General features: G+C 46.3%; 1 protein-coding gene and 1 long non-coding RNA gene across 3 annotated transcripts in view; one reads left to right on the top strand and one right to left on the bottom strand.

The window, feature by feature from the left end:
- The window catches only part of LOC146035493 (uncharacterized), a 23,128-nt gene extending 6,586 nt beyond the window's left edge, over positions 1–16,542 (bottom strand). Inside the window, exons 1-3 of the long non-coding RNA XR_014460666.1 lie at positions 16,168–16,542; positions 11,255–11,559; positions 1,842–2,210 (exon numbers count right to left, since the gene is read on the bottom strand). This is a non-coding gene — a long non-coding RNA (uncharacterized LOC146035493). The remainder of the gene's footprint in view (positions 1–1,841; positions 2,211–11,254; positions 11,560–16,167) is intronic.
- LOC146035492 (torsin-1A-like) overlaps positions 16,447–22,031 on the top strand; it is a 21,298-nt gene continuing 15,713 nt past the window's right edge. Inside the window, exons 1-2 of one of the 2 annotated variants that reach the window (XM_083158984.1) lie at positions 16,447–16,878; positions 18,688–18,947. In XM_083158984.1, coding sequence (XP_083015110.1) covers positions 16,710–16,878; positions 18,688–18,947 — 429 coding nt within the window. In that variant the 5' untranslated portion in view covers positions 16,447–16,709. The remainder of the gene's footprint in view (positions 16,879–18,687; positions 18,948–22,031) is intronic. The other variant, XM_083158985.1, reaches the window with a different exon arrangement.

Here is a 22,031-nt window from a genome sequence, read left to right as displayed (position 1 = left end):
TGGCGAGTGCAAAAAAGCCCCTTGCGGGCTCGCTGCGCTCGCCACTCTGCGGGCATGGTGGCTCGCTACGCAAGCCACTTATTCTATTCTCCCTCTATGGGGGTCGTGGACCCCCACGAGGGAAAATAGTGGGTGGCTGTCGGGCACCCGGCTGTCGGCGTTTTGACAGTGGGGATCCCGACATCGGGTAAATGATTGTCGGGATCCCGACTGTCGGGAACCCGTCCGGCACTCGGTTGGCGATGTTGCCGGATGTCTGCACATTTGTTGCCCGGTTGCCCCGTGGGACCTTTTGAGCCCTTACGGTCGGTGGACCTGTGTTGGCTCACCTGGAAGATGGTTTTCTTGTTGGCAATAGCTTCAGTCTGGAGAGTCTCTGACCTGTCAGCTCTGTCCTGTAAGTCCCCTTCCTTGGTCTTCCATTCTGACCGGGCGGTTCTTCGTACAGTCTCTTCTCACCTACCAAAGGTGGTGTCCAGCTTTCAGGTCAACCAGGACATTATCGTTCCGGCCTTAAGACAGTCTGAAGCTTCTACTGATCGGTCCTTCTTGGAAGTTGACCGGGCATTGCACATCTATGTGCGCCGCACTAGGCTGCTCCGCAAGTCAGACTATCTCTTTGGAATCTATGGCTTTCAGAAGAGAAGGTGCCTGCCACTAAGCAAACTATTGCCCTCTGGATTTGCTCTGTCAACAGGCATACATGGGCACCTCCTTTCTGGTTCCCTTGGGGATACGGGCACATTCCACTAGGTCTGTGGGGGCATCTTGGGCTGTTAGGGGCATTGCAATAGCTGAGGAAATTTGAAGGGCAGCGACTTGGTTGTTTGCCAATACTTTCTTGCGCTTTTACGCTTTTGACACATTTGATTCCCAGGACTCCACCTTCGACCAGAGTGTGTTGGCTGCGGCACAGGCACGTCCCCACCCATAGGTGGCTGCTTTAGGACATCCCATTGTAAAGCCTGTGGCCCCTGACGTGTCCTGACTAATAAAACGAGATTTAGTTCTTACCTGGTAAATCTCTTTTTTCAAGGACGTCAAGGGTCACAGGGATCCCTCCCTGCCGCGCCTGCTTTACTTTCGTTACAGTTAAGTTACGATTAGGTTATATTGTTCCTCTTTTGAGGGTACCAACATGTGTTCAGATTGTTTTTCTGGATGGTGCTTCTCTTCCTTCTCTCTTGTCTCCTGCCTTGGCTTGTTAAAAATAACTGACTTCCTTGGCCTGGAGGCGGGGGAGGAGCCTGGCTGTCTGGGAGGGAGTGAAGTTTTAACCTCTAGGGTGCTGGAAGACCTCTCCCACTCCACTACCCATTGTAAAGCCTGTGGCCTCTGACGTCCTCGAAAAAAGATATTTACCGGGTAAGACGTAAATCTCGTTTTCGTGTCCGTGGCGGATGAGGCATTCGGCCTGCACAAACATGTAATGTAGCCATATGGGCAAAGTGGACTGAACCAAGAGAAAATAATCAGGCTACTACAAGCTAACCAGGGCACGCTGTGTTGTGGAAAATGCCTTTGGAATCCTGGCTGGCAGGTTTCACAAATTCCACACTGCCATCAACCTGAGAGTGGACACAATAGACTGGGTTGTCACAGCGTGCTGTGTCCTGCACAATTTACTTAGTTGAATAGCCACACAGGCACAGCACTCAAAGAAGACCCAGATCTACCAGAGGAGGTAGTGTAGTGCAAACCCCGCCACAACACTTCATGGGTGCATGAGCCAAACAGGTCAGGGAGCAGTACGTGGCTTAGTTTAACAGAGTGGGGGCTGTCGATTGGCAGGAGGAATAGATTCCATAGGCAACAAACTTTAATAGTGTGTATTTACTTACCAACACAGACGGTGAAGTCTCATCCTCATTCGCCATCACATCTTCATTCTCATTTTCCACCATCAACACCATGTCATCCTGTCATAGTACCAAAGCGAGGTTTGGTACAGCTGGTTGGCTCCGGCACCAGATTTCTTGGAAGCCTCCATCTTTTTGTGTTTCTTGAGGAACACTGTCCTCAGATTTTGGCTGCATTTCCAGACCCAATACGCATTGGCCTCCGGGTGAAATGGGAGGCTGTATTGTGCCAGGTCCTCTAGGGTTTGTTTCCTTTTTCTCTTTGTTTGAATATTCCTTTGACTCGTGACAGGTATTTTTCAATAAAGGCCTCCACAAACTCCTGCTCCTTTGCGCTTTTGGACATGTTGACTGTAAAAAAATAAAAGTAAAAAATAAAAATGACATTATTTGACATTTAAAATAAATATATAAAAAGAAAAATTAGCATGTTTTACTGTTTAGTTTTTATGCTTTATGTTTAGTTTTAAGGTAACATTTAGCTAGTTCAGGGTTTAAAATATTAATATAAGCTTATTACATTATTTGCTATTATTTGCATTTATTATGCACATTGCAAATCACACAGACAGGTGCTTGGGGCCTAGTACACAGAGCATAACGCAGCATTGTGGCCTACTAAAATACATAACATGGTCAGGTGCCTGAGCCATAGTAAAAAAAACTGTGCTTAAATAGCAGAGTATACATTGGTGGCATCAGTGGACATCAAGGCCACAGAAAGCATGCGTAGGAGAGCATTGTGAGAGCAAACATACTAGGTTGTAGGATTGGGATAGGATCCAAGAAGGAGGACCACTGCTGCGCCAGCACTGTTTACAATGTGGAAAAACATGACGCCGGGGGGAGTGTTCTGGAAATGTCACTGAAAAAGGTGACTCAAAATAACACGACCTGCATGCATTGGACATCTGGTCAGAGTCGGATTGATGGATCCTACCTGCTGCAGGTAGGATCCACAAAGTGACCAAACGACTAGAGGTGATGCGCATCTGATCGGAATTGGATCTAAACAAATGACAAAACATGACCAATGTACATACAATCTACAGACAATCGGTTGTAATTCGATCTAAATTGATGGGATTGAGGCCAAGTGGTTCTGGTGTGTATCCTGCATGAGACAGAGTCAGATGTATAATAGCAGCACTTTTTGCAACGCTATTACACTTCCTGCTTCTCCTAATTAACACGGCAATGTGTAGGAAGGGACACCAAACAGATGTATTAACATGCGCCGAAGCATTGATGTCCCCTTGAGTAGACACTGAGGTAGTGGATGTGCTGTCTCTGCCTGCCCTGCCTGTTCTTCTGGGCATGCACAATATCTCCTGTGCAACCCAGAGCTGGCAGCAGGGACAGAGCTGTCCCTGCTGTGGGGATAGGGCATCGCCACTCTGCATCTGTAAGAGTTTATAGCTGCAGGAGGCACCAGACCCTTCATACATGTGAAGAATCTGTATCAGCGCATATAAAGTGCACTGATACCACTTCTCCCTCATATTAACACTTCATACTTCTGCCCCTCAGGGGTAGATTTATTAAGCTCGGTGAAGTGATAAACTGTCTGGTTTTCATCACCGACCAATCAGCTGTTACCTGTGAAGCTACAGGATTGGTTTGAAAAATGACAGGTAAGAGCTGATTGGCCAGTGATAAAAAAAGACAGTTTATCACTTCACTGAGCTTAATAAATCTACCCCTCAGTTCCATATGCACAATGCGTCTGACATCTCTGAATCGCAGACCTTAGGTGTTTCATATTGTACTGAATATGAGGGGAGAAAAGAACACTCTTTCGTAGGGGCACTCAATAGATATGTGGTGGAGCACCACCAAGTTATAAGCACCCTTGTGAGCTAGGTATGGTGTATGTGCTGATCTTTATGTGTAGTGCTGGTATGAACGGCACACTCCGTATGATTAGAGCATCCAATATAAAATAATCTTGCTTATTTATTAAAACTTAATGTAACATAATAACATTAGATGACTACTACATAGCATAGACCAAATGACACAATGATTGGTGTTTATGATTAACCCCTTCCCGACATTTGACGTACATTTACGTCATGGTCGGGATGTACTTCCCGACACATGGCATAAATGTACGTCATGACTTTAAACTGTCACTGCGTCTAGAGACGCAGTGACAGAGGGACGATGTCTGCTGTCCCTGACAGCAGACATGTCCCTGCATGCCCAGGGGGGGCTGCGATGCCGCCCCCCCCGTCGGCGATCGCTGTGATTGGCTGTTCAGTGTGAACAGCCATTCACAGCGTTTTCCTGTGTTACCAGCGAATCAGACGCTCGGTAACACAGGTGTCAATCACCGCCGGGCGTCAGGGGGCATGAGGGGGGTCATCGGTGACGACGACCCCACCTGCCCCCAAGGCTGTGATTGGTCCGTGGGACCCACGGACCAATCACAGCCAAGGCGCGACATTTAAACTAACGGTGACTGCGCTGCAGACGCCATTCCGGTCTGGAATTGCGTGCAGAGCGGTCACCGTGCCCATCTGCCGTGATACTGACCTGATCCTTGCAAATACTTACCTGATCCTTGCAAATACCTTACCTGATCACCTGATCACTGCTTGTAGCGTGCTGGATGCTTCCTGGATCTGACTTCTTGTGACTTCCTGCTGCAGTGTGATAGAGATAGATAGAGAGAGAGAGAGATAGAGAGAGATAGTGACAGAGTGCTATATTTTGTGTCTGCTACCCCCCCTTTTTGGGGGTGCAGGGTTTTTTATATATATATATATATATATATATATATATATATATATATATAACTGTCAGTGCTGCTGCTGCAGTGTCATAGAGTGATAGATAGTGAGAGATAGAGAGATAGAGAGATAGTGATAGAGAGTGCTATATTTTGTGTCTGCTACCCCCCCTTTTTGGGGCTGCAGGGTTTTTTTTTTATATATATATAACTGTCAGTGCTGCTGCTGCAGTGTCATAGAGTGATAGATAGTGAGAGATAGAGAGATAGTGATAGAGAGTGCTATATTTTGTGTCTGCTACCCCCCCTTTTTGGGGCTGCAGGGTTTTTTTTTATATATATAACTGTCAGTGCTGCTGCAGTGTCATAGAGTGATAGATAGTGAGAGATAGAGAGATAGATAGAGAGATAGATAGAGAGAGATAGTGACAGAGAGTGATAGAGAGTGCTATATTTTGTGTCTGCTACCCCCCCTTTTGTGCTGATCAGTATATCTGTGCTGATCAGCAACTTTTTGGGGGTGCAGGGTTTTTTTTTTATATATACCTGCCAGTTGCACTGTCAGTTGCACCAAAGGTTGTGCACCTGCTGCCCCTCACTGGTAATCAGTGTTGCATCACTGATCACCCTTTTTTTTTTTTTTTTGAGGGTGCTGTGGGGTCTTTTTTTAATTTTTTTTGATCAATTTTTTTTGATCAAAGTCCTGTTGCCTTTGAGCGCTGTTCAGTGACAGACGTTACTGACCAACATCTGTGCTCAATTTTTGGCGCAGGACCTTTTTTTTTTTTTTTTTTTTGCACTACATACACACTACACACTACATAGAAACAAAGTTTGTACCCCCCCTACACTATACACGTGTTGAAACATTTCACTACCAGAAACACAAAAATAAAAATGGCATCCCAAATGTCATCCCAAATGTCATCCCAGTCATCCAGAAGAATGTATTCAGCGGAGGAGGCATATGCCATGCTTGCCTCTGACTCTGACACAGCCAGTGAGGCAAGCGGGGAATTTGAAGGATTCATCTTAAGCTCCTCTTCCTCCTCTAGTGATGAGGGACCCCCTCAAAGACGCCCCCGTAGAGCAGCTGAGACCCCCCCCCAATAATTGATCTCGTATGGACCCCACCACCAGACAATTTTGAGCCCCAGGTTCCTGAGTTTTTGGCCATCCCAGGAATCCAATTTGATTCAACAGGTCTCAGAGAAATTGACTTTTTCAAATTATTTTTCTCTGATGATTTTATAAATTTAATGGTGGACCAAACTTATTTATATGCCCAGCAGTTTATTGCTCAAAACCCCACGTCATCATTTGCTAGGTGGACCCCTGTAGATGCAGTAGAGATGATGACGTTTTGGGGTCTGGTGTTTCATATGGGCATAGTAAAAAAGCCAGAAATTAGGCAATATTGGAGTACAGATGTTCTGTACAGCACCCCACTTTACCGTATGGCCATGACCCGGAATCGTTTTGAGTAAATCCTTAAATTTTTGCATTACAACGATAATGCACAGTGCCCACCCAGAGATGATCCCACCTTTGACCGGCTATTCAAAGTCAGGCCGGTCATTGATCACTTCAGTGCCAAATTTGAAGAGATGTACATCCCAGATAAATTCATTTGCATAGACGAGTCCCTTATACATTTTAAAGGAAGGGTTAAATTCCGCCAGTACCTTCCCAGTAAGAGGGCAAGGTATGGCATAAAAATGTATAAGCTGTGTGAAAGCACCTCAGGGTACACCCACAGGTTTAGGGTATATGAAGGGAAGGATTCAAGAATTGAACCGCCAGAATGCCCCCCCCTCCCTCGTAGGTGTTAGTGGAAAAATTGTCTGGGATTTAGTGCACCCCTTCCTGGATAAAGGTTATCACCTCTATGTGGATAACTTTTACACCAGCATCCCCCTGTTTAAGGCCCTTGGTTCAAGAGGTACAGCAGCTTGCGGTACTGTGCGCAAGAACCAAAGAGGCCTCCCAAAAACGCACATTGCCCAAGTAATGAGAAGGGGTGAAAGCAGGGGAATATGCACCGAAAATATGTTGTTGGTCAAATATAAGGACAAGAGGGATGTCCTTATACTGACAACAATTCACGGAGACAGTACCACCTCCGTCCCTGTACGAGGTACCAGTACCCACACCTCAAAACCTAATTGTATCCTGGATTACAATAGGTACATGGGCGGAGTGGATCTTTCAGATCAGGTACTGAAGCCGTACAGTGCCCTGTGGAAAACAAAAATCTGGTACAAGAAGCTGGCCGTGTATATCATCCAGATGGCACTGTATAACGCTTACGTGCTATTCCGTTCTACCAGCCAGAGGGGGACATTTATGCACTTTCAAGAGGAAGTCATAAAGGGCCTAATATTTGGGAACCAGCAGGCAGAGGGCCCCAGTACTTCTAGTACTGGCCCCCGTATTGTACCAGGGCAGCATTTTCCTGATGAAATCCCCTCCACTGGAAAAAAGGGCAGGACACAAAAAAGGTGCAAAGTTTGCTATAAAAAGGGAATAAGAAAGCAAACTATTTTCCAGTGTGACACTTGCCCCGACAAACCCGGCCTATGTATAAAGGAGTGTTTTAAAATATACCACACATCTATGGATTATTAGGTTCATCATTTCACCGTGCTTCGGGGGTCTTGCTAATGCCACATAGCACCCACCATTCATTCCACCAGAATCTGAGCCGCAAAATCCCAAAATCACTCCTTCCCTTCTGAGTCCTGCCATGCACCCAACTGGTATTTTTTGGTCACATGTGAGGCATTGCCATACTCGGGAGAAATTGGGGCACAGATTTTGGGGTGCTTTGTCTCCTTCATTCCTTGTGAAAATGAAAAATTTGGAGCCAGAACTGCATTTTTGTGTAAAAAATGTAATTTTTCATTTTCACTGCCCAGTTGTATCAAAATTGGTGAAACCCCTGGGGGTTTTAAATGTACACTATACCCCTAGATGAATTCCCAGAGGGGTGTAGTTTGCAAAATGGGGTCACTTGTGGGGGGCTTCCACTGTATTGGTGCTTCGGGGGTCTTGCTAATGCGACATAGCACCCACCAACATTCCACCAGAATCTGAGCTGCAAAATCCAAAAATCACTCCTTCCCTTCTGAGTCCTGCCATGCACCCAACTGGTATTTTTTGGTCACATGTGAGGCATTGCCATACTCGGGAGAAATTGGGGCACAGATTTTGGGGTGCTTTGTCTCCTTCATTCCTTGTGAAAATGAAAAATTTTGAGCCAGAACTGCATTTTTGTGTAAAAAATGTAATTTTTCAGTTGCACAGCCCAGTTGTATCAAAATTGGTGAAACCCCTGGGGGTTTGAAATGTACACTATACCCCTAGATGAATTCCCTGAGGGGTGTAGTTTGCAAAATGGGGTCACTTGTGGGGGGGTTCCACTGTATTGGTGCTTCGGGGGTCTTGCTAATGCGACATAGCACCCACCAACATTCCACCAGAATCTGAGCTGCAAAATCCAAAAATCACTCCTTCCCTTCTGAGTCCTGCCATGAACCCAACTGGTATTTTTTAGTCACATGTGAGGCATTGCCATACTCGGGAGAAATTGGGGCACAGATTTTGGGGTGCTTTGTCTCCTTCATTCCTTGTGAAAATGACAAATTTGGAGCCAGAACTGCATTTTTGTGTAAAAAATGTAATTTTTCAGTTGCACAGCCCAGTTGTATCAAAATTGGTGAAACCCCTGGGGGTTTGAAATGTACACTATACCCCTAGATGAATTCCCTGAGGGGTGTAGTTTGCAAAATGGGGTCACTTGTGGGGGGGTTCCACTGTATTGGTGCTTCGGGGGTCTTGCTAATGCGACATAGCACCCACCAACATTCCACCAGAATCTGAGCTGCAAAATCCAAAAATCACTCCTTCCCTTCTGAGTCCTGCCATGCACCCAACTGGTATTTTTTGGTCACATGTGAGGCATTGCCGTACTCGGGAGAAATTGGGGCACAGATTTTGGGGTGCTTTTTCTCCTTCATTCCTTGTTAAAATGACAAATTTTGAGCCAGAACTGCATTTTTGTGTAAAAAAATGTAATTTTTCATTTTCACTGCCCAGTTGTATCAAAATTGGTGAAACCCCTGGGGGTTTGAAATGTACACTATACCCCTAGATGAATTCCCTGAGGGGTGTAGTTTGCAAAATGGGGTAACTTGTGGGGGGGTTCCACTGTATTGGTGCTTTGGGGGTCTTGCTAATGCGACATAGCACCCACCAACATTCCACCACCAAAAATCACTCCTTCCCTTCTGAGTCCTGCCATGCACCCAACTGGTATTTTTTGGTCACATATGAGGCATTGCCATACTCGGGAGAAATTGGGGCACAGATTTTGGGGTGCTTTTTCTCCTTCATACCTTATGAAAATGAAAAATTTGGAGCCAGAACTGCATTTTTGTGTAAAAAAATGTAATTTTTCATTTTCACTGCCCAGTTGTATCAAAATTGGTGAAACCCCTGGGGGTTTGAAATGTACACTATACCCCTAGATGAATTCCCTGAGGGGTGTAGTTTGCAAAATGGGGTCACTTGTGGGGGGGTTCCTAACTTTTAGCATCTTATGGTGCCTAGAAACCTACATGGTGCCTAAAAAATAATCTCATAAAAAGGAGGCTCCAAAATCAAGTAGGTGCTCCTTCTATTATGAAGCCTGTGGTTTGGTCAACGTGCACACTAGGGCCACATATAGGATATTTATGAAAACAAAAGAATTGGGGGAATCAATTTTTAGTCACATTTCTCTAGTAAAATGTACTGTGTTCCTTAGAAAAATGTATTAAAATTGCAAATCTGCAAAAAAAATGAAATTTTGAAATTTCACCTACACTTTGTTTTAATTCCTGTGAAACACCTAAAGGGTTAACAAACTTCCAAAATGCTGTTTTGAATACTGTGAGGGGTGCAGTTTTTGAAATGGCATCATTTATGGGGGTGTCTCACATACAAGTGCCTCAAAGTCACATCAGAACTGAACTGGTCCCTAAAAAAATCAGTGTTTGAAATTTTCTTGAAAATTTGCTATTCATATTGTAAGCCTCCTAGTGTCCAAAAAAATTAAAAGGAAGTTGAAATAATGATGGAAACATAAAGTAGACATATGGTCTATGTTAGTTATTAACTATTTTGAGTGGTATGATTATTTGTCTCACAAGCAGAAAATTTAACATTTTGCAAATTGCTAAATTTTCCATTTTTTTCCGACATTTTGGTATTTTTCACAAAAAAACACAGACTGTATCGACGAAAATTTACCACTAACTTGAAGTACAATGTGTCACGAAAAAACAATCTCAAAATCACTGGGATAAGTAAAAGCAAAAAAAAGTTATCCCCACTTAAGTGATACATGTCAGATTTGAAAAAAAGGGCTCTGTCAGGAAGGCAAAAACATGCTGTGTCAGGAAGGGGTTAAATAAAACAATAAAAGGTCAGCAATTAAATTAAGATGACATCAGCTTTAACATAGGAGTCTGCTCCTTGAGTGTGAATGCAGGAATCTGGTAGGCCGTTTTAGTCACATGGTTGAAACCAGGATGGAGTTGCAAATGCTCCTCCGATAAAGTACTACCAGAATGAATTGGTCAGACCCACGTGCCGATGCTACATCAGGCAAGGCCATGAGGGGCACAGCAGAATGCAGGAATTTGGTAGGTTAATGTAGTCACATGGCTGAAACCACACTCACTGTCTGAGAGCATTACAGAGACCCTGTGCCCCGGCCGCCGCCACAGAAAAGACACGCACGCTAAAGGTCCTGCATCTGTCACACTGACAGATGTTAGCGGTGCAGGGGGACCTCTAGCGGCTGTCTCCTTTTGCAGTGGCGGACATCTTTGGAGGGGCGCCGGGTCTCTGTAATGCTGTCAGAGACTGTGCACCTCCGCGGCGGGCAGGCAATTTAACTCCCCCTGGGCAACAAGCATTTAACTCCCCCTGGGTAACCACCATGCAATCATTCCTGGCCACAGGCATGTAACCCCCTAGGGCAAAGGGTGTGGAACCCCATGCAACCAGAATATAGGTAAGTGACACTTCAGGGGCATTATGCGTTTAAGCAGCACTAGTGGGGGCATTATGTGTGTAACGCAGTGGTACTACTGGGACCATTATGTGTATATTGTAGCACTGCTGGGGGGGCGCATTATATTTGTATGTGACACTACAGGGGGTATTATGAATGTAAGCAGCACTACAGGGTGCATTATGTGTAAGTGCCACTAAAATGCCATGGGGTATGCAAAATGTATAATTACACCATTGCATGTATAGCGTTACCCTAAAGCATTATGGTGTGTAGCATAATATGTATTGAGCATTGCGGTGTTGCATAAAAGTGAATTAAGCATTATAATGTGTGGCATGTACAATGGGCATTATGGTGTGTGGCATAAAGTTAAGCATTATGATGTGTGGCATGTACAACAAGCATTATGGTATATGGCATAAAGTTATTTAAGCATTACGGTATGTGGGATAATGCCTACTATGCATTACGGCGTGCATCATAATGTGTAATGAGCAATACGGTGTGGTATATTCTGTAACGTGTGGCATCAAGTGTAAGGAGCATTACTATAAGAAGGAAAAATAACTGGGGGGGAGGGGGGGGGGGGGGACATACCGTTGCTCCAGGCACCATGTCACCTAGCTACTCCTCTGGACACATCAGAATGCAGGAATCTGGTAGGCTGATGTAGTTACATGGCTGAATCCAGGATCGAAGGCACCAATGCTCCTCAGATAAAGAACTACCAGATGGAATTTGCCAGGCCCACGTGCAGCTGTTACATCAGGCATGTCCGTGATGGATACGGAGGACGATGACATGTGGGTGGTTATCAGGGTATTATGTGGTTCCTCATTTCCTGGACCTCTTAGATGTTGTCGCCTCTTCATCTGGTGCAGGTGTCCTCGGTCTTTTTGTGCCTATAAAACACAAGTATCCATTACAAACACAGTACGTGTACTGTATACTGGCTTGCCTAATCTACCGGAATGGCTAGGAGGCGCCTGAAAATATAAAAGGTCGACGGGGTCTTAAGGTAGACATGCATTTAAAAAAAAAATTAAAATTCAGCCAACATGTGCCGACAGGCGGTATTTCATGCCCTACCATCCACTAGGGTGTGGAGGGAGAATAAAATAATTTGCCGAGCACAGCGAGGAGACGCGGTACACTTAGGGCGGTATTCAATGTGAATACCGGCGACGTGCAGCGAATCCTGTTTAGGATTCGCTGCACATTCGCCACTGCTCGCTGCGTTCCGGAGCCTCTCCGGCTCCGGTATTTAATGAGTCAGGGGCTCGCTGCCCCTGACTGGCGAATTTGAGCTCCTGCGGCGAACGCCGCAGGGAGCCTGAGGACGGTGGCAGGCATGGAGATGGAAGTCTCCCTGCCTGCCCCAGAACGTTTGTGGGGGGGAGGTGGGCTCCCCGGGTGCTAGGCAGCACAGGCTGCCCCCCGGGGGTGCCAGCAGGGGACCAGGTATATTCACTACACCCGATCATGCATTTGTAATGATCGGGTGAAGTGAATATATGAATATCTAATGAGCGGCTCGGCTCCGGCCCCCTGCTGGCTGGTCTGTGTAAAAAAAAATATATATATTTTTTTTTTAAATTAAATATATATATTACAGCACATGAATAAAAATAGCATGCCCCTCCTCAGAATAAAATTCCAGATTTTTTGACACCAAATGTAAAAAACTAAACACTTTAGTTTAAAAGTTCACATTTCACTTCACCATAAAAAGATAGTGATTGCTACTCTGTGAATCATGGCGAAAAAAACCTTGAAATGTATTCGCCATCTGGTCATTGAAAAGGGTGATTCACCGTTTTAGTCAGAAATTCGCCTTACAGCACTGTCTCTGATGAGTCTGTCTATAAGTGCGTACACACGTACAGATTTATCTGTCCGATCTATCTGGTGGGAATAAAAACCAGCCTATAACCCTAACCATACACACACACACACACCCCCGCAGCCTATAACCCTAACCATACACACACACATAACATATACACACAGTACACGAGTCTACACAAATACAGTACATACAGTATGCATGCACCACAGTACAGTACAAACTATACACAACCACATACACACACACACACCACGCAGCCTATAACGCTAACCATACACTCACCCAGCAGCCTATAACCCTAACCATACACACACACACCCCGCAGCCTATAACCCTAACCATACACCCACACTGCAACCTATAACCCTAACCATACACCCACACCCTATAACCCTAACCATACACCTGCAGCCTATAACCCTAACCATACACCCACACCCTATAACCCTAACCATACACCTGCAGCCTATAACCCTAACCATACACCCACACCCTATAACCCTAACCATACACCCCGCAGCCTATAACCCTAACCATACATCCATACCCCGCAGCCTATAACCCTAACCATACATCCATCCATACCCCGCAGCCTATAACCCTAACCATACATCCATACCCCACAGCCTATAACCCTAACCATACATCCATACCCCACAGCCTATAACCCTAACCATACATCCATACCCCACAGCCTATAACCCTAACCTACACACACCCCGCAGCCTATAACCATAGCAATACACACCCCCCGCATCCTATAACCCTAATCTTACACACACACACACACACACACACACACACACTGCAGCCTGTCTTTGGCGTACACAATGTTCCCATTTTGAGCACACAGTACACACCCCACCACATATATACACACAGTACACGAGTCTACACACATACAGTACATATGCATGCACCACAGTACAGTACAAACTATACACAACCACATATACACGCACAATACAGTATATACTCACTCACTCTTATCAGGTGCTGTACATCAAGTAGCCATTATAGAACTACTTACACAGTCCCAGTCCACAATCCACATGCAGCAGCAGCAGCTCCTCTTGTAGTCTGAGGGCGGGGCTTGTAACTGAGTGTTAGGCTCAGGACCCCAGAGAAGAACAGAGCTGATGGGAGGGAGGGGTGACCTATACATTGCCTGCACAATGCACTAGGGAACGATGGCAAAAGTGCAATACACATTACGCAACACACCGCAAAGCCCATTACACATCAAGCGACACAATGCAAAGCCCAATACACATTGGGCAACACACCGCAAAGCCCAATACACATTGGGCGACACACCTCAAAGCCCAATACACATTACGCTAAACACCGCAAAGCCCAATACAAATTACGCCATAGTTGCCGACTTTCTGGCTGCTCTCTCCGGGAGAGAGCAGCCAGCTCAGCATGGCAGGGGGGCTGGCCCAAAGCCGGTAGGGAAAAGGGGCGGAGCCATGGCTGTGATGAGCCGTTTACCGGCGTGGCTAGAGCGATCGCGTCATTTTAGCCACGCCCCCCGCTGCAATGCCGGTATTTTATGCATTGCACTGCGGGGAGCGGGGTTTAAGTGACGCGATCGCGTCATTTGACCCACCGAACCCCCCACGGACCCCCTCTCCGCCGGAGAGGTAGGACAATGTGGGAGGGTTGCCGTCCTTTCCGGGGGGGGCGGGAGGGGGACCCGATTTCCGGGACCCTCCCGGACATTCCGGGAGGGTAGGCAACCCTGCATTGCGCTACACACCGCAAAGCCCTATGAACATTACGCGACACACAGCAAAGCCCATTACACATTAAGCAACACAACGTAAAGTCCAATACACATTACGCCACACAAAGCAAAGCCCATTACACGACACACCACAAAAGCCCAATACACATTACACGACACACTGCAAGGCCCATTACACATTACGCAGCGCACCGCAAAGCCCAATTCACATTGCGCAACACATCGCAAAGCCCAATACACATTGCTCGACACACTGCAAAGCCCAATACACGCGCGGAATGTGTATTGGGCTTTGTGGTGCGTAACGTTATGTGTAATGGGCCTTGCGGTGTGTCGCCTAATGTGTATTGGGCTTTGTGGTGTGTCGCGTAATGGGCTTTGCGTTGTGTCGCTTAATGTGTAATACCTATTAAAGTTTTGTTATTTTACTTCGTATCAGAAACACCCTCAAGTAACTGTGATATAAGGGTGCCCCAACCCAGAGTTTTCTTTTTTTCTCCTCCTCTCTTGGCAAGTAAACATATTGCTATCCTAACTCCGGGGTGCACCACTGACTGTCCCACAACTAGGCACTAACTGGCCAAAAAAAAACAAATAGTGTTCGGGGACTCACATACCTTGCTTTTCAAAGTCCTAGTCAGTTTTCACAGTTCCCACAGACTACCAAATCCACATACATACCTGTGCGGTTACACTCCATTCTCCCAATTTCCCTTTTCCCCTTTATGTAAAGTGAAACTAAACATCTCAGCATGCCTTGCCATAGTTCTAGCATTCCCTAATAGCAAAACTGTGTCAAGGCATGATGGGACTTGTAGTTTCACAACAGCTGGAGGGCCATAGTTTGGACAGGGCTGCTGTAACTAGACTTTTTAGTTCCCTGTGCCAAAAAGAGAATTGACCACCCCCCTCCCATTTTTTCTAATAGGCACATAAGCAGGGCCGGACTGGGACCAGAAATCCTCCCTGGCATTTTGAGCACACAGGCCCACCTGCAGTAGGTGGGACCCTTGCGCTGCTAAGCCGCGCATTGAAAAGGGGGCGTGGCCTCATAAAAAGGAGGCATTACACATTATGGAACACACAGTTATGCCCATTACACATTATGGAACACACCGTTTTGACCATTACCGTAATGCCGATAACATGTTATACCAAACACCGTAAATGCCCATTACAAATTTCGCCTCGCAACGTGATGTCCCTTACACATTATTCCACACATCGTAATGACTATTACATATTATGCCATTTCTTCCCCCTGTGTCAGCCATGTCCCCCCTCCCCCTGTCAGCATACTCCTGTGTCAGCCCTGTCCACATACCCCTGTGTCAGGCCTGCCCCCCTCCCCCTGTGTCAACCATGTCCCCCTCACCGTGTCAGCCATGTCCCCCTCCCTGTGTCAGCCCTGTCCTCCTCCCCCTGTGTCAACCATGTCCCCCTCCCCCTGTGTCAACCATGTCCCCCTCCCCCTGTGTCAGCCCTGTCACCATTCCCCTGTGTCAACCATGTCCCCCTCCCCCTGTGTCAGCCCTGTCCCCCTCCTCCTGTGTCAGCCCTGACTCTTATCATCTTCTGCAGTGTGAATGATGACTTTGTTGGGTCACATACCAGTTTAGTGGGGACTGCCAGTGCACACTGCTGTGTTGGCTGCTCTCCAGACTCCCCTCCCTGGGTGTCAGGGTTGCCTACAATTTGTGAATGAGCCACCTGCTGCTCAACCTGTGTATTACTCCCCTAAAATAGGGACTTGTGGATGCGCAAGTCCAGAATGCCCAGGGAGGAGGGAGTGGTGCCTGCATGGGCAATGTCATGCGCTGGTGTCATGACTGCCACGGCTAGGTGCTGACTGAGTAGCTACAGCATATGGGAGTGGAATGGTTTGTGTGTGCAGGCTGTCGGCGAATTTACCAGCGGCAGGAGGCCAGGTGCTGTGTTAAACTGAGCTGCTGCTCCGTGTTGCTGATGTGTTTCGTCCGATGTTCCGTCCCCTTTCCAGCCAGGGACATCCTAGGGATGGGATGGCCATCGGTGGTTGCCATCGATATTGTAAACAGTGATCGATGGAATGGATGACCATCGATGGTTTTACGCCATGCATAGAAAGCTCCACAAATGCAGAGGTCGCTGCAGGCAATCAGTCAGACGCGGTATACCCAAACCCTGTACAAAGTACAAACAAGAAAGCGAAACCAAAAGTTTGCCCTTAGTAAAAATGTCCGCCACGGGTCAGTGAAACTTATTTCACAGCGATTATTTCCAGTGTACCCCAATAATGTGACTGCAACAATAATAGGTACGGCTTTATTCACCGGCGGAGACATCTGCTCCGACCGCTGTGGCGATTTCGGCCGTTAATACCGTCCTCCGAGCACTTCCGCCAGGCAGGTGTCAGAAGGTCTTGACGAGGAAGTGGCCACGGGTGTGACGTCAGCACACCAGTAATCGGTGCTATGAAGTTGCTGCGGGCGGCTCTCTTGCTGCTGCTCCCGGGGTTTTCCCGATGCATGGAGCCGGTTTCCCTGACCCTGGGAGCCTTCATCGTCTCCGGCCTCAGCTATTATTGGTTCAGGAGCCCCACCGATGACTGCAAGCCGCTGGACCAGGCTCTCAACTACACAGGTGGCATGCCAGCTCAGGGAGAACTATAAGTCCCAGCCTGCCCTGCTATAGTTCCCCAGCATGTATCTGTGTATAGATTGTATAGAACTGTGTAACAGTGTTGTCTCACACTGTATGTGCAGCACAGGCACACTGCTGGTGAAATGCATAAGGCATGCTATGGGATGCAGGAATAACAATGAGATGTGCTTCACAATGTGCAATTTCCAAACCGCTATTAATGGCAGCAGTTACTTCTGAATTAAGGGGAATACAAACAGTGCGATATGAACTACCGATATGGATTATATAGTCCATATCGGTAGTTCATATCGCACTGTTTTTATCCCCCTTAATTCAGAAGTGAACCTAGTACATATCGCACCGTGTGTATACAGCTTGCGATGCCGTTGCACGCACCTGTGGGGGTTATATTGCCATAAATAGAACATACTGCACGCAAGCACAATTGTGACTATTGTATACAATCTAGTATGCCCTATTTCTAGTATAGTCAAAATTATACATGGCTAACATTGCACAGTTGACTGTACAGTCTTGTGGTTTTGGCCTCCGGGCAGTTCAAGGGAAATTGCATAGTCAAAATTGCACCACTTCATGTATGTTGTGTAGGTGAGGTGATGTGCCCTATCTATAGTTTATAATCCACCATATCCAGCCTTCAGGTCATGTTGTGTAGGTGAGGTGCCCTATATATAGCATATAATCAAATTACCCTTGGCCATGTTGTGTAGGTGAGGTGCCCTATTTATAGCGTATAATGACCATTTCCAGCTGCCAGGCCATGTTGTGTAGGTGAGGTGCCATATGTATACTGTATAATCACCTTATTTGGCGGTCATGTTGTGTAGTGCAGGTGAGGTGTCCTATGTATTGCTTATCACCATTTGAAGCATTCATGTTGTGTAGGTGTGGTGCCATATGTATAGCGTATAATCACCATATCCAGCGGTCAGGCCATGTTGTGTAGGTGAGGTAGGCGCCCTATGTATAACGTATAATCACCATATCCAGCGGTCAGCCCATGTTTAGATGAGGTGCCCTATGTATAGCATATAATAACCATATCCAGTGATCAGGTCATTTGTGTAGCTGAGGTAGGTGCCATATGAATAGCATATAATCACCATATCCAGCGATCAGGCCATGTTGTGTAGGTGGGGTGCCCTATGTATAGCGTATAATCACCATATCCAGCGATCAGGCCATGTTGTGTAGGTGCACTATGTATAGCGTATAATCACCATATCCATCGATCAGACCATGTTGTGTAGGTGCACTGTGTATCGTGCTGCACATACTTTTTGTACTAGCTTTTTATCGCATAGCATCTCATCGCATGCACAAGGCATACGATGCAATGCTATGTGTGCTAGTTAAGCACAGAACGCACGCCGGGATCGATGCGTCTGTGGGCACCTTTAAACCTGCACTGTTGGTGTGCCTTGAGGACCATGGTTGGGAATGCCTGGTCTAGAGCCTGCTCAATGGCCCACCATTTATGCTGCTTACATAGGTTTTACACTTTCTAGGGCAGGGGTAGCCAACTCCAGTCCTCGAGAGCTACCAACAGTTAATGTTTTTCAGGTCTCCACACAGAATCACAAGTGAAGTATTTAGCTCCACCTGTGGATCTTTTAAAATGTTAGTCAGTAATTAGTGCACCTGTGTACCTGCGAGGTGAGCTGGAAAATGTGAACTGCTCTCGAGGACTGGAGTTGGCTACCACTGTTCTAGGGGATAAGTATTGGTCTGTTGATTACTACTACTTATTTGCACCAAGTGTCATTAATAAATGGCTCCTTCCAGCCCTGCAGGAGGACTTTGACAAGAACATATTTGGGCAGCACCTGGCCAGACTGGTCATCCTGAAAGGATTGGCTGGATTTACGAGAAACAAGAATCCTAAGAAACCCCTGACCCTTTCCTTTCATGGCTGGACTGGCACTGGAAAGAACTTCGTATCCCAGATCCTCTCCAGGAACATTTATCCCGGTGGAAGTAAATATGTGCATCTCTTTGTGTCGACGCTTCATTTTCCACATGCTAATCAGATTGACAAATACAAGGTAATGAGGGTGACGTGGTGAAATGTAACATTATGGAGTGTGTTCAATGATTTTTGCGAGCAGTGCTGACTGCTTGCTATTACAACTCGCAGGGTCAGTATTCAACTGACCCCCCCTGCACACGCCGTTTCCCCCTCGCTAGGTTTTTGTAGCGATGGGGAAACGGCGCGTGGCCGCTAAAACAGCAAGGCTCGCGGCTAAATGCAGCGTGCTCCCTGCATTAGCCGCAAGCCTCACTTAGGAACGTAGAATAAGGAGAGCTTCTGGCGTGGTGGTTAAACGGCGATCCCTGCCGTTTAACCCCCTCGCTGGCCACATTAAATATGGCTCTATGTTGTTTCATGCCTGTGCCAAGCATCGTCGTGTATCTGTGTGCTAAACTAACTGGCACATGTATCAATTATCAGGCCTGATAATTGTAATTTCTTATTGCAGCTATTAGAAATGAGGTACCACCCGGATGTATAAATGTTAATTTGCAGGGACAGGAACTCTGAAAGGTGCCCATCTCTACCATGTGTTTGGAGTAAAGTGAAGAGTGCCCTGCTGGCAAGATGTTTTGCATTTCTATGACTCTGGTTTTACAGCTAAATTGTAGCACTTCTGAAGGCTGTTTTTGTAAATGCAGAGTAAAATAGCCCCTAATATTTATCATTTACTGACATTCTTCTCTTCCAGCAAACTGGCTGCCAGACCATGTTGTTAGGAGTTGTTCCTTTCAATTAATTTCCTCTTTTCTGTCAAAATGTTCTTTCCTCTACCTCCCCATGGCAGCCAACTAATGGGTTAAGTCCTGCAGGGTAGTTATCTGGAAAGGAAACAAAAAAAGACACACTGGCCCCTATATAAGCTCCTCCCCCATTGGCCTCTTTGTCTTTCTTTCCTTTCCAGGTTAGTGGACAGGCTTATGGTGTGTACACATGGTCAGATGTACCTTCAGATGCTATCCACGATCCGATCGGATCGTGGATAGTATCTGAAGGCACATCCGATTTGCATACAAGTCTGACTATATAGTGCAGATCTGCACTATATAGTCATGGCAGACAAGACTTTCTGTCTTGCGATACGTGAACGCGAATCGGGATCGGGATCTGAAGGGTTAAAACCCTTGCGATCTGCATCCGATTCTGATCCGATGTTGACTATATCGTCAACATCGGAAGGCAAAAAGTACCGTGTGTACACACCATTACTCTGAGGCTGCAGCCCTCTTCACTGTCCAAGAGCAGTTGGGGTGAAGGCATTAAACAATTGTATAAGGTCTCCGCTGTCGAGAGCAGTTAGGAGTACCTTGGTCTGCTGAAAGGTCTTGCTCCAGTACGGCCAGCAGTTTCATGGTGGCGGGGACCAGGCCGTGTCCAGCTGGCGGTCAGCGGAGAGAGGAAGCCAGGAAACGCTGGGCGCCCTCTGGGCACAACTTCAGGACAGAGTTATCCAGCGGTGGGGGGCGTCCTATGGTGACGTGATGGAGTAATTACGGCGGTGCCAGGTGGTGACTCGTAAAGTGTCATGCAGTGGGTGCGGCTCAGGTGCCGGGACTCCAGGAGATAATGCTTAAAGGAGGCGCCGGGTTCTGAAGCCGGCATCTTGTGCAGAAGAGATTCACCGCTGCTAGGAACAGGACTCGGATACAGCGGATTACAGAGGCAGTTTAGGCTGTAGGAGTGCTTATATACCTATGTTATACTTATCCTATATTATATGTGTTTTAGATACAAGCTTTGGCAGATAGCTGGCATTATGGAGGAGGATAAGGGGCAGCAGGCTAAATCAGGGTAAGCCAGGAACTTCTGGGAAATACATAATGCTTATGTGAGAGAATATGGAGTAAGAATGTTATGCATACTATTTTTAGATCGGATGCCAGTAAGGAGAAAATGGATGTCAAGGCTAAGCACAAAAAACACCATGCAGCTAAGTGTACCCTTTGCAATAAACCCCTGTCAGATAAATGTACAGGGTCTACTTGTGAGAGGTGTAAATCTGCTCAGCAGGGAGGAATGCCGCAGATGACGGAGCTTGTGAATATGCTAATATCAGCGCTAGCAGACACATTAGTCACCAAAGAAGACATGGTAAAAATGTAATCTAAGAGAAGCAGAGCGGCCTTATCAGTGGAATCTGAGGATTCCGGGGAAGGACCCTGTGTAAGGGAGTAAGACTTGGAGGAAGGGGAACATAGCCCAGGACAAAACAGAGATGGATTTCAATCCGGTATTATTGGAGAACCTACTGGCATTTATGGCATCCATAAGTCCTTAAACATAGAGACTCAAGAGGAAGAGAAGTTACAAGACCTACTCTTTCGTGATAAGAAAAAGAGAGGTAAAACATTTCCACTCTCAAAAATTATTAAAGAGTTGGTAGAGGAGGAATGGCAGCATCCGGACAAAAAGTGGCCTTACCGCTTAGGGTTTCAAAGATGTACCCGTTTGATACGGACCAAGTGCGTAGTTGGGATGAGGCCCCAAAAGTGGATGTGGCAGTGGGTAGAATTTCTAGAAAAACCACATTGCCACTGAAGGACGCTAACATTTTTAAGGATTCCATGGAAAGGAAGATGGAAGTCCGTCTAAGAAAACAACATGTCACTTCAGGGGCAACTATAAAAGCATCTTCAGCCAGGGTTCTAAGATCTTGGTGTCAAGACTTTGAATCTGACACCCCGGATGGCATCGAAAGGTCTGAACTCATAAAAGTGATACAGAATATTCAGATCGCTGTTGAATTTCTTTGCAGTGCATCTACGGATGTGGTGAGACTAGCGGCTAGAGCGAACACAACCACATCAGTAGCCAGGAGGGTGCTATGACTGAAGCCCTGGGTAGCAGATACTCAGTCAAAACAGAAATTAATTTAATTACCCTTCAAGGTCAATATCTGTTTGGAAGCAAACTAGATGATATCATTTTAAAGATATCAAGTGGCAAATCAAAGAGGGATGCAAAGAGGACAAAACAAAGAGGGATGCATATGGCAGATCTTTCAAGTCAGCCGACTTCAAAGAAGCTAGAACCTACTGGCCGGGTAGAAATTTAAGAAGATCCTGGGAAGGCAGCCAAAGTTTTTTTCATGGCCAAA

This window comes from Crinia signifera, chromosome 9 (genome assembly GCF_055691185.1).
Source record: "Crinia signifera chromosome 9, ASM5569118v1, whole genome shotgun sequence".
NCBI lineage: Eukaryota > Metazoa > Chordata > Amphibia > Anura > Myobatrachidae > Crinia > Crinia signifera.
The sequence above is the reverse complement of the archived record's forward strand: the minus strand, read 5'-3'. Positions and strand labels throughout refer to the sequence as shown.